This window comes from Mustela lutreola, chromosome 12, assembly GCF_030435805.1.
Source record: "Mustela lutreola isolate mMusLut2 chromosome 12, mMusLut2.pri, whole genome shotgun sequence".
Classification (NCBI taxonomy): domain Eukaryota; kingdom Metazoa; phylum Chordata; class Mammalia; order Carnivora; family Mustelidae; genus Mustela; species Mustela lutreola.
In genome coordinates, this window is record NC_081301.1 from 30,570,733 (window position 1) to 30,584,766 (window position 14,034).

At 39.5% G+C, this 14,034-nt stretch overlaps 1 protein-coding gene across 2 annotated transcripts in view; it reads right to left on the minus strand.

The window, feature by feature from the left end:
• The window catches only part of TMEFF1 (transmembrane protein with EGF like and two follistatin like domains 1), an 85,694-nt gene that overhangs the window by 17,992 nt on the left and 53,668 nt on the right, over positions 1 to 14,034 (minus strand). For both annotated transcript variants that reach the window (XM_059141406.1, XM_059141407.1), the window contains exons 6-7: positions 11,559 to 11,707; positions 9,049 to 9,114 (exon numbers count right to left, since the gene is read on the minus strand). In XM_059141406.1, the coding sequence (XP_058997389.1) occupies positions 9,049 to 9,114; positions 11,559 to 11,707 (215 nt within the window). The remainder of the gene's footprint in view (positions 1 to 9,048; positions 9,115 to 11,558; positions 11,708 to 14,034) is intronic.

Here is a 14,034-nt window from a genome sequence, read left to right on the forward strand (position 1 = left end):
ATGCCAGAGGAGCCAGGACCCTGAGATCATAACCTGAGCCAAAGGCAGATAGTTAACTGACTGAGCCACCCAGGTGCCTCTTTTTTAAAAAATTGAATTGCACACTTTAAACAGGTGAACTTGACAGTATGTAAATTGTGTCTCAAAAAGCTGTTAAAAAATTTAACTGGGTAACAGCATGCAAGATAAAGAGGTAAGGGAACTAGGAAGATCAGGGGACCAATTAGAAAGTTACTACATAATCCAAACTTATGGCAACGAAAAGCTAAGCTAGAGCTTAGCACTGGGAATAAATATTAGAGAAAAAATAAATACAGCTTGAAGATGTTTTGAAATGAGCTCTCCAAAACTAAAAGATAGAAGGGCTTTTTTTTTTTTTTTAAAGATTTTATTTATTTATTTATTTGACAGAGAGAAATTACAAGTACACTGAGAGGCAGGCAGAGAGAGAGAGAAGGAAGCAGGCTCCCTGCTGAGCAGAGAGCCCGATGCGGGACTCGATCCCAGGACCCTGAGATCATGACCTGAGCCGAAGGCAGCAGCTTAACCCACTGAGCCACCCAGGCGCCCCGATAGAAGGGCTGTTGAGGGCCATCTGGTCTGATGAAGGAATCCCTTTAGCTACTACCCAGAAATCCTGTTTCTAATTTACCACTTTCAAAAGTGAAGAACTCAACACAATTTATTCCAATATTATCAAATGTTCCTTATGTTGAATGAAATCTCTCCTTATCTACTGATTTCCCTGTTATCTGTTTACCCCATAAATCCCACCCAACAGGGGCGCCTGGGTGGCTCATTGGGTTGAAGTCTCTGCCTTCAGCTCAGGTCACGATCTCGGGGTCCTGGGATCGAGTCCCGCATCGGGCTCTCTGCTCAGCAGGGAGCCTACTTCCCTCTCTCTCTGCCTGCCTCTCTGTCTACTTGTGATTTCTGTCAAATAAATAAATAAAATCTTTAAAAAAAAAAAAATCCCACCCAATAATTTTTTTTCTGAAGGTCAAACTTCCCAGTCCCATTCTTTAGATACTTTGCAATAACCATCTTTACAAACATTGCCCAACACTAACCCCTTCAATGTACTTTAGGCATTTAGCAAACAGAACTATCCTTTGAAGATACTTTTAATACAGAATTATACAAAATGACTCTCCTCCAAGGAAAATATGCATGAATTCAAAGAAAAAATGGTCAATAAACACACGAAAGATACTCAACATCACTAATCATTAGGCAAATGCAAATCAAAACCATAACACAGTACTCCACACCCATGAGGATGACTACTATCCCAAAACAAAACAAAACAAAACAAAATATTTAAGTGTTGGCAAGCATGCAAAGAAATTAGAACTTCTGAGCACTGCTGATGAAAATGTATGATATAGCCGCTATGGAAAACAGTATGGTGGTTCATCAAAAAATTAAAAATATAATTAATCATACGATCCAGCAATTCCATTTGTGGGGATATATGCAAAAGAACTGAAAGTAGAGTCTCAAAGAGATAGCTATATGCTCATATTCACAGCAACATTCATAACGGCTAAAAGGTAGAAGCCAACACAAGTGTCCATCAATGAATGAATGGATAAACAAGATGCAGTACATACATATGATGCAACATTATTCAACCTCAAAAAAGACATTCTAACTTTCTTTTTTAAGATTTATTTATTTATTTATTTGTTCATTTATTTATTTATTTATTTGAAGGAGGGAAGCACAAGTAGGGGAAACAGCAGGCAGAGCGAGAGGGAGAAGCAGGTTCCCTGCTGAGCGGAGAGCCTGACATGGGGCTCTGTCCCAGGATGCCGGGATGGTAACCTGAGCTGAAGGCAGACGCTTAACAACTGAGCCACCCAGGCCCCCCGGACATTCTGACTTATGCCACGATACAGATTAACCTCCAGGACATTATGTTCACTGAAATAAGCCAGACACGAAAAGACAAACACTGTACGATTCCACTGGGAGGAGGTACTTAGAGTAGCCAAAATTATAGAAACAAAAAGAATGATAGTTACAGGGTTGAGAGGAAGGGTAAGTGGAAAGCTACTGTTCATTGGGTATAGCTCCCATTTTACAAGATCAAAGAGGTTTAGGAGCACCCTGAATGGCTCAGTCATATAAACAAGCATCTGACTCTTGCTTTGTGCTCAGGTCGTGATCTCGGGGTAATGGGATCGAGCTCCCTATGCAGCTCCACACTCAGCGGTGAGTCTGCTTACAGATTCTCTCTCTCCCTCTGCCTCTGCTCCTCCCTCCATGTGCATGTATTTTCTCTCTCTCAACTGAATGAATAAATCTTTAATTAAAAAAAAAAAAAAGATGAAAGAGCTCTAGAAATGAATGGTCATGGTTGCACAACATCATGAATGCATTTAATACTACTGAGCTATGCACTTAAAATGGTTTAAATGGCAAATTTTGTTATATACATCTCACCAAAATAAAAAAAAAAAACTGAAAAAAAAAAAAGACTCTAAAAATGAGCCTAATGACAGGAGGGTCAGTAGAAAAATGTAGTAAAGCGGAGTTCAAATTTAGACCTCTAGGGATGCCTGGGTGGCTCAGTGGATTAAACCTCTGCTTTCGGCTCAGGTCATGGTCTTAGGTCCTGGAATCCAGCCCTATATCCGCTCTCTGCTCAGCAGGGAGCCTGCTTTCCCCTCTGTCTCTCTGCCTCCCTCTCTGCCTACTTGTGATCTCTCTGTGTCAAATAAATAAATAAAATCTTTAAAAAAAATTTTTAGACCTCTGACTAGCTAGAGTCATCCAAAAGTATTTACTAAGCACCTTTTATGTTCCAGGCAATACATACGAATATATGAAACTAGAGCTTAAGATTAAGCTCTAAATTAAGGCTAGAGAACAAAGGTTCACCAAGGTGACAGCCGAAAGTACATTAAAGTTCTGAAGGAAAGTAAGAGAAGAAAGCAAGCAAGAGGGCAGAAGAGAATTCTGGAATAGCTATGATACAAGAAAAAGAGCACCAGGGCTTAGAGTCAGAAAAGCCTGCATTCTAGTCCTTGCTCTGCTATTCTACATGAGCCACAAATTTGCAGTTTCAGCTTCTTCATCTGCAAAAGGAGGATAACATGGTTGTAACGAGGATCAAATACTAACACAAATACGTGAAAGCGGCTGACACACGGAAGGGCACACAAGCAATAACCACTGAATTGATGAATAGCCATGAACCACATTAACCATGACCTAGATACAGGTAGACTCACCAATGGTGAGACCTTTCACCACAGCCCGGTACCAACAATGAAAACAGAAAACAAAAGTATCAACAGTCACCACAGTAACATCAAGTGATATATCCAGTGAAAGTGGAGATAGATATGTATGTATATATATATATACACATACATCTCCAAGTGAAAAATCCAGTGATACAGCATTTCATAATCAGAGTAATCCTAGGCAGTAGATATTAGCATCCCAGCTATATAGATATGATCACTGAGGCTCAGCAAAAGCAAGCCACACAGCCTTTAAGTGTAGCCCAAGTCCGATTCCATAGAGCAAACTCTGAACCATCCCACTATTATCTCACCACACTGCCCTGGGAGATGTGTAGGAAATGGACAAAAGCAGAACGTCCAAGCACCTGCTCTCTGGACCACGTAAATTAGATTAACTTCAAAAAGGAAAAGGAAAAAGGCTTTAAGACATCAGGAAGCACAGTTTCAGAAACCATAGCAGTGATGTAGTCTCTCACAGCAAGAACTGGACACAGAATGGTCTTCTCCAAACAATGCCCTCAGGCAAGTAGTGACAGGCTCTGTGAACAGCTGCAAGTGCTCGTCTCTGAACAATGTTTGTGTGTGTGAGATATAAAGAGAACACTCGGTCACCCAGTGGTTCCTTCCACCCACAGAGGCATTCAGAAACAAAACCTACCACCAGCGGCAGTGTTTTCAAATACAAAGGAGAGTATGGTTCTAAGCAATGATGTTATAAGAAAACCTTTGCAGATGGCCTATCTGCAAAGGCATGTCCCACTGGAGGGCTGTCCTGGTCCATCAATGCACAACCCAAATAAAGCATAAGGAGTTGCTATTAACAACCAAAACATGCACCTGCTAGGTCATTTGCTGAGGCCACAACAACCACATCAACACTGTACCAGGAACTCTCAGGCTCATTTCTACAGATCCCTACAGTTAAAATATTTAATATATTCTTTCTTGTTTCCCCTATACTACCCTGCACCCCAAGCCTTGTCACGAACATATCCCTCCATACATCGTTCCCTAACCCCAGTCTCCTCAGACCCCATCAAAGGTATAAAGGCAGGTACAAAAGCCTACCTACCAAAAGCTCCCAACTCATTCCTAAAACCCCCTATTTTCCATACAAACCCTAACTTCTCCTTTCCTAGCCTTTCCACACGGCCCCGTGAAACACATTTTCTGATGTGAATAAACTCATCCACCTCCTCAACCATCCCCTTAGGAAGTACTCCTTTCATTTCCCTGATAGACCAAGATCACATTACTTCCTACATCCCTTTTCCTTCCACTTTCCCCTGTCACCTCCAGATCATACTCCACTCTCCTCTCCCAATGACCTTCATCCCTTAGGGGTCTGCACCATCCACCCAGGTGGCCTTCTAAAAGTCCTCCCCATGACTCCCCACAGCACACACTCTCAGATCTCCCACAAGATTTTAGCAACTGGCTCAGTTTTACCATTCAACGAGGGGACTTTATCAAGACCATTTTAAAAAGGGCACATCAAAAGAGCTGTATTAAAGATGTGCAAATGGGAGTCCCCAAGAAATGGGAAAAATAATACCAATACCTCAGTTTCTCTGGCATCCCTGGTCAGCAGGAGGACAGAGACTATTGAGAAGATGAGGCCAAAGATGGGATGGGGGCTGGGGGTGAAGTGAACCTCAGGAATGAAGCAAGAGAGTCTTGGAAGTAAAAAAGGTGTTACGGTTAGATGTTAGGCTGTAGGAAAATATCCTTTGGATAAAAGTGGTCATGTCGAAATGTCACATGCAACAAAGGAGCTTCCTGGGCAGATGGGAATGTTAGAGACTCCAATAAAATTCATTTTTCAAAACTGATACCTTAACATTCATGTAGCTCCCTGAATGGAAATTAGACCTCCATAAAAAACAAAAACAAAAACAAAAACAAAAACAAACCTGTAAAATAAGAATAATAAAAATCAAGTGGGTAGTGATATATAGACAAAATAAGAATGACAAAATGCTGGAAACTGCTGAAGGTATGTATTGTGTAACTTAGGGTTTATTATACTATTCTGTTTATATACGCGTGAAATTTTCTACAATCAAGTTTTTAAAATGTCACATACCCATCTCCCACATCCCTCATGTTCAACCATCATACCCTGCGTGGCTTCAACAACTACAACACTGCTTCCAACACTGCAATTTCAGTATTTATCAGAAATTTCCCAATAGCCCAAAAAAGCACCAATTCAGCCACCATGCTGGACAGTCAAATGTTCCATTTCATGAGCGCTATTCTCCAAAAGCTCAACTTTAAAAATCTTCCATACTAAGCACTTTCTTCCAATTTGTCCAGCTTTGTGTTGGTGCTGTGTTGCTGCTTTTCACTTTGCAGCCTCCATCCCTAGATGCCTGCCTGCCTACCTAGTCTTGGTTGTGTACTGGGGACACAAAAATGTACTAAAGGCCTCCTACAAATGATTGTGAGGACAAAAAATAGAAGCAAATGGGGGGGGATACAAAATAGTTACATTTTGACCTCTACTACCCACTACTGCAACATTTCTCAACTCTTTCACAATTTGGATTTCATATTTATAACTCTAGAGAAACTCCTTCTTCTGCGATAACCAATGATTCCCTTGTCTTCAGATTCAATGCTTGTCCTCTGATACCTTTATGTGACCCCTCCGTATTGGCTTCTGTGCCACTGCAGCATTCTAGGTATTCCCTGGAACCTGTTTCTGCTTCATCCTAAGCCTCCTCTCCTTTGTAGTAACTGTACCGTCTAACAGAACTTTCTACCACTCTTGATATGTTCTATGTCTGTGTTTCCCAATACAGTAGCCACTGGCCACATGTGGCTATTTAAATTTAAATTAATTGAAATGAAATTAAAGATTTGATTTATCAGTCATCCTAGCCCTATCTCAAGAGTGCAAGAGTCTAAACAATGAAGCTCTATTATCTTACTCATCCTTAGGACTTCACTTATCTATCACCTCAATCTCCGAAGATTGCAAATTTATGCTAAATGAAGCCATGCGGAGAGTTCCACAAGCAACTCAAACTCCAAAATTACTCACCTCCACATCAACTTCTCCCTTACCTTACCTCAAACACATTTCCCCTCCCAACATCCTTAGTTTTATAAATAGAAACCATCATCCAAGTCATCTAAACTCTCTATCCCTCTAATCTAAGCCAAAGTCTATTCCCTTTGAATCTATCTAACAGATCTCCCGTCTTCAGTCCAATATATATAATAATAAGCACCATCTTACTGACAGGCACTGTTCATTCAACTGGTTAACTTTGCAGCCTTATCTTTTTCAAAGCTGATTTCAAAGTGATTCTCCACTGCCTACAAATAAAGTTTAAATTTCCTAGGACAACATAGCTTTTAAGACACCTCTTCCGTTAGTTCTTCAGATCCTCACAATTTGCCACCAAATAGTAATCTCCTTTTCTGAACTCCCATTGCACTTTTAACCACATTTATAACAATAACAAATTTTTACTTTGTTAGAGGGTTATATTCATTTCTTACTAAACCAAAGGCTTCTTTTTTTTTTTTTTAAGATTTATTTATTTATCAGAGAGAGAGAGAGGGAGAGAGCGAGCACAGGCAGACAGAATGGCAGGCAGAGGCAGAGGGAGAAGCAGGCTCCCTGCTGAGCAAGGAGCCCGATGTGGGACTCGATCCCAGGACGCTGGGATCATGACCTGAGCCGATGGCAGCTGCTTAACCAACTGAGCCACCCTGGCGTCCCTAAACGAAAGGGTTCTTAAAGATGGATGTCATGTATTTGGTATCTTTCTACCCACTAACAGGGTCTGATGAAATGACGACTATAAAGTAGGCACATAATAAATTAGATCTAATTTCATTTGAGTTACAGGTCAATTCTTATGTATAAAGAATTTTCAGTATCTCAAAAGTGGCCTAGGCACTAAATTACCGCTGTAGTTTTATCAAAGGCAGACAAGTATTTAGGGCATATACAATTCCCCAAATTACCTTAAATATGAGTTTCTACCTACTGAAAAATAGCCTTCATATTCTGGTCATGTACTAACAGTATAGAGAATAAAACTACAGCTGATGTATTATGTCTCCTATGGGAATACAGGAGATTTTCTATTTTAAAAACAGCACTTGTATCAACATAGGAAACTGATACTTCAGGAGCTCATGGGATATAAATGATTCGGGTGTGATAGGATTCCAGTGAAGAAAATAACAAATTGTTCAATGATAATAAGTTATTATTTTTTAAGCACTTAAGAGTATGTCCAATACTGTTTCTAAGCATTTGACAGGTATTATTTAATTTTTTAAAGATTAATTATTTATTTGAGAGAGAGAAAGGGAGTAAGCATGCAAGGAGGGACAGGGGCAGAGGGAGAGTGAGAGAATCTTCAAGCAGACTCCCCACTGAGCACAGGGCCCAACTTGGTGCTTGATCTCACCACCCATAAGATCATGACCTGAGGCTAAACCAAGAGTCGGACATTTAACTGACTGAGCTCCTAGGAGCCCCTATATTATTTAATTTTTATAAAACTATGAGATAGGTACTATTATTATTCTCATTTTACATTTTTTTCGAAATTAGGCATAAAAGGTAGATCACACACCTAAAAACAATTCTCCACTAGTATAACCTAACAAATGGGTAGAAGATGCATGTGTGAAAGAGCAATTATATTTAAGTCTCAAACTAGGAGTCCCATGATCTAGACCTGCTTCAGTTCACTAGAGAGAGCCTCATAAAGCCTCAATGTTCCCCTTGGTCCTTAGGCCTCAGAGTAGTTTAAGAATCATATTAAATCAAAGAGCACTGGAGTTAATGTCAAGATACCTGGAATCCAATCCCTGCTGCTCTTTTACTACATATAAGACTCTGTACCAATAAATCCTACAGTTTCTTTGAGTTTCTTCCATTCTTTTGACAAGTATGGAGCACCTAAGTATGTGCCAAACATTCTACCAAGAGTTAGGAATACAAAAGTCAATATGACAGATGCAGACACAGTCTCCCGTCCTCACAAAACTCAGAGCCTAAAGGGGGATACAGATGAGTAAAAAAGACAATTATAATTAAAGTAGGTTAAGTGTTTGCATAGGAGAGTATATAGAGACACACCTAATCTAGACTTAGGGTCAAGGATTACTTCCCAAAGGGAAATGACTAAGGGAAAAGCTAAGACTGAAAGGATGAATATTAGTTAGAGAAAAGTTCCAGGCAGAGGGAATAAGGATCAAAGACCTGTGCACAGAGGGCAAGCATTAATAGTATATTCTAAAGAAGTAAAGAGGATTTAAAAAGCAAAGATGAGGGCGCCTGGGTGGCTCAGTGGGTTAGGCCGCTGCCTTCGGCTCGGGTCATGATCTCAGGTCCTGGGATCGAGTCCCACATCGGGCTCTCTGCTCGGCAGGGAGCCTGCTTCCTCCTCTCTCTCTGCCTGCCTCTCTGCCTACTTGTGATCTCTCTCTGTCAAATAAATAAATAAAATCTTTAAAAAAATAAAAAAAATAAAAAAAATAAAAAGCAAAGATGAGGGATCTTTCAGTGTAATATCTTACAACTACATGTGAATCTGCAGTATCTCAATCAAAATTTTAATTAAAGTATATATGAGAGAACTCTGTAAATTGAGAATAAGCAGCTTAGCTTTTTAATATTATTAATAATATATTCCATAATGTATTGCTAGAGAGAGCAAAGCTGGAATGATCATTATAATGGAAATAGAGCTACGAAGGACAGCTCATGACCGTATTTCAATAGTTGGCCGAAATCTGGAAAATCACGATTCAGTACCTTTCACATCTGGTCGATATGGTAGTCCATCATCTTTTTTTCCCAACAAACTAGTGTCATCTGTGTCTATAAAAGAAAAGTTTTCAGATTAAGACACACGGGATGTTTAAGTCATACCATGAAGCTCCCAAATATTCCAAATGCTCCAGTCCTTCCCAACTCTGTCCACTTATCTTGCTCACATTTCCCAGCATTCTCTTCATCTGTTGTGCCATTTCTATCTCAGGCCTCAAGGCACCCCAAATATATACACGTTCTGCAAGATGAACAACCTAACTTCATTTAGATTTCAGCTCAAATGTCATCTCCTTAAAAAGTCTTCCCTGTGCAAGCTAAAATAACACAGACCCTAAAGGCAAAGGATTAGCCCTCTCTCCAAGGGACAATAATCTCAAGATGTATCTCTCCTACCACTGTTTCTCTGGAAACATATCAGATTAAAATAAAGGTGGAATCTCAGCTTTGTTATCAGACAAAACTTAGATAGAAATGACCCCAGACTGTTGAACTGTATTTGGACTGGGAACACTGTACCTGAACCAAAAATGCATGTTGGGGGCACGTGGGTGGCTCAGTGGGTTAAAGCATCTGCCTTCGGCTTGGGTCATGATCCCGAGGTTTCGGGATAAAGCCCCGCACTGGACTCTCTGCTCAGTAGGGAGTCTGCTTCCCTTCCTCTCTCTCTCTCTGTCTACCTCTCTGCCTACTTGTGTTCTCTGTCAAATAAATAAAATCTTAAAAAAAAAAAAATGTCAAAAATGCATGTTGGAAGACAAGCTGCCGCGTCCCACTACATAGTGAGAAAGGAAAGGGAAGGTGTGATTAGGTATGAACGGAAGTATTACCAAAAGGACCAAGATAAAAGTTAAGGACCAGGGGCGCCTGGGTGGCTCAGTGGATTAAGCCTCGGCCTTTGGCTCAGGTCATGATCTCAGGGTCCTGGAATTGAGTCCCACATCGGGCTCTCTGCTCAGCTGGGGGGCCTGCTTTCCTCTCTGCCTGCCTCTCTTCCTACTTGTGATCTCTGTCTGTCAAATAAGTAAATAAAATCTCTTAAAAAAAAAAAAAGCTAGGGCGCCTGGGTGGCTCAGTGGGTTAAGCCACTGCCTTCGGCTCAGGTCATGATCTCAGGGTCCTGGGATTGAGTCCCGCATCGGGCTCTCTGCTCAGCAGGGAGCCTGCTTCCTCCTCTCTCTCTGCCTGCCTCTCTGCCTACTTGTGTTCTGTCAAATAAATAAAAATAAAAAAAATCTTTAAAAAAAAAAAAAAAAAAAAAGCTAAGGACCAACTACTCCAAAGGATTCTAAATAGGCATCAATTTCAATTAGTAAAATTCTCAAGGTTGACCTACTTGAAGTTTGAATTTGCAAGTAGAACCATTCAATCATGAACCAGTTCTTCATAAAAGGCATTATTTCTCTAAGCTACTATTTCAACTTGGGCTCTAAATGCCACTCTATGAAAGAAAAACAAACTATGCACTTTAAGAGCAAGGCTAGGTAGAGTGTCTACCTACAAGGGGTCTCTATCAGCAAATGGTGTGTTCTCCCACCCTATCTGATCTGCACCTGGAAATCCTCTGAGGAGCTTCTTGAGCATTCTCTAGTAGCTTAAAGCAGAGATACTGCAATCCCTAGTGTTGTATTTCACAAATAATTTCTTACCAGTAAAAAGTACTAAACTCTGGCTTACAACATTTTCCCCTCAGCTTAGATAAAAACATATCCCCTTAATAAGTCCAAAAAAGGCAGGAGGGTTGGGGCTTGTAAGCAGGAAAGACCTGCGAGTCTATGACAATGTGTCAGCTCTTGTATGTTTTAAGTTACTAGGAAAGAACACATTATCCTAGCCCATATGTGTATTACTAAGGAACTTGAGAAGTTCTGCCTTTAGTGACTGGATATTTCTAGTTGAAATGGAAAACAAACAAATTCTTAGCTGGCATCGTGGCTCTAAACTATGACAAAAAGCAAGAAAAGAATTTTCTTGGTAAGAAAGAATTTTAAACTAAAAGTAATAAGTTTTCCTTACATTCTATAACCTCACACCAAAATCTCTAACAGTACAAAATATGTAGGGGCAAAAACTACTGAGAGAACATGAAAACAAAGTGAACTTTTATGCTCTAGGAAAAAAATATGAATATATGGTAATGCTTGTAGTTTTACTATAATTAAAATAAGTTGACTATTAAACAGCTATAATCATTACTATAAATTTGAGACAACCTTTAAGAACTATAAATGTATCTACAAGTCTATGTTAGGAAGGGCTTAGTAACTACTTGATCAACAGAAAAGCATCATTTGAGTCTTAAGAAGATGAAAATAAATGAAAAAAAATCTGAATTAGTAACAACAAAGAAATCTAAAATACAAAGTAATAGAAGAAACAAATAGAACATCAAAGACTTCTCATTTTACAAATATGGAACACTACTTAAATGACAAATAAGATTTCAGACACAGAATATTAAAGACAGGTCTCTGGATGAGTAGAATGGATTTTACCTGTGCAATGACCGAGATGCCTTATATCAATTTGTTCTTGCTTTATACAAGATGCTTCTCGAACAAAACAAGGATTGTTGTAGGAACTCCCATCAGAAGCACACACAGGATTAAAACTGTAGCCACTGCAATCTATATTACACACACACCTGTTGGAAAAGACAAAAATTACTTATATTTACAACAAAAGTATTTCACAGTGCTGTATTTCTCATTTTCTTCTTTTCTGCTTGCTGTTAACAGAAGTCAATATATTGTTTTAAGTCACTGATAAAAAAAATTAAGCGAAGTGAACGTTCAGCTAACAATTTCTATCAGGTGATAATTTAGAGATAATTTCATCTGGATATTATTAATCCAGTGGTTTCCCCAGAATTTTCATATCTAGATACAATAATCAAGGGATGTCAAATGTCCACAATGTTAATTAAAAAGCAACATGCCGTAGTGGAAAGGGCACAGAACCAAGTCAAAAGTCATGAATCTAAATCTCAGCCCAACTAATTACTAGATTTGGGTCCAGATTCTTCCCCTAAGTCTTAGTTTGATCTGTAAAATAGAGGTTATAATAATATACCAACCTCACCAAATAACTAGAAAGACTAAAAAACATAATTTTATATGAAACATGTAAAATCAAAGCTCTCCAAAGTTTTTCTGGCTGCACATCTACCTGTATTGCTGAGTGTCCCCTCAACACTGACACTGCACAAGAGATCCCAGGCATGATCACTCCTCCCAAGAACAAAAAAATCTAAATCAGAGTATAAAAATAAGAAAAAAACCAGGAGCACCTGGGTGGCTCAGTCAGTTAAGCCTCTGCCTTCAGCTCAGATCATGGTCTCAGGGTCCTGGGATCAAGTTCCACATCAGGCTCCCTGCCCAGCAGGGAGCTTACTTCTCCCTCTGCCTCTGCCTGCTTCCCCCCACCTCCCTCTGCTTGTACTCTCTCTCTGACAAATAAATGAATAAAATCTTTTAAAAGATAAATAAATAAAAATGAAATTTAAAAAATTTAGACTCTCCTGCTTCCAGCAACACTGTAGACTCAGAGATTGTGCTAAGCTTCCCACTGAAAACAACAAAAATTACAGGAAAAGTATTTTAAAATATTCTCTCAAATGCATTCATAAGTTGACAAGAAATCAAGGAATATTCAGAATAAAAGTTATATGAAGATAGGAACACAGAAAGGTCAACTGAGCTGGCTAAAGCTGATTTTTACCTTGAAAAGTGTTTACCAAATTGGGTAAATTCAATTATCAACTTTTGTAGCCTTCCAGGCCTCTGGGAATAGAAGACAAACAATGCTGACCTACCTAAGATGGGGAGTTTGAAGACCCTGGGAAAGCTGGAACCTCAAAAAGCTACAACTCTCAACATGAGGGGAAACTAGAAATGAGTTTCCATATTCCACAGGGACTATTTAAAGTGGGAAAGAAAATGCTGTGTTGAGCCATGGCACTGAAGAGAGGGAAGAAAGACATCTCCCCTGAGAATTGAAAGCCACAAGCCAGCCCTCACATGGGTAATTACAACTTAAAATACTACTTGGGTGTTCTGAAAAACCTCAAGCCCAGAGTTTATTTTAAGAGCCAAGGACTGGAAAGGCCCCTAGGCAGCTGACAGAAGCAAATGCAATCTCCTTTGGAGAAACCAACTTTATTATCCTCGACCTCAAACATTTTCCAAGATACACTTGTGAGAAAAAAATAAGTAGATCATACTCACTCAGTCATGTATCTACAACAAATAAGCAAACAAAACAACATGAGTAGAACAAAATGATCTGAAAATGAACCAAGCAGGGGTACCCGGCTGGATAAGCCAGTGAAGTATGCGTCTCTCAAGGGTAGAAGTAACTTTAAAAAAAAAAGAAAAGAAAGGAAGGAAGGAAGAAAATGAACCAAACAGAATTTCGAATAGGTAAGAATGTATTATTAGAAAAAAAAAAAAAACTTGGGGCACCTGGGTGGCTCAGTCAATTGAGCATCTTATTCTTCATTTAGACTCAGGTCATGATCTCTGGGTTGTGAGATAGAGCCCTGCACTGGGCTCTGCACTGGGCGGGAAGCCTGCTTGGGATTTCCTCTCCTCCTCACACTCTGCCCCTCCCGCTCCATGGCTTGTACACTCTCTCTCTTTCCCTCAAAAAATAAAAAATAAAAGGAAATTTAAAAACGCAATAGACAGACTTAACAGCAAATTAGATAAACAAAAGGTGAGTTAGGGAACTGGAAGACAAGTCAAAGGAAATTAACTCAAACCACAGCAGAGAGTATAGAGGTGGTACACAGGGAAAAAAAGATGAAGAGACATGGAAGACAGAAGTGACAGAATTTGGAAAACTTGGACTGGACCTCAAGAAGGAGTAAAAGGAATGAGGCAAGGGCAATATTCTCAGCAATTCTTTGTCAAACTTTCGAAAACTAAAAAAAGATACTAATCTAAATATTCAAGAAGCCTGATACATTCC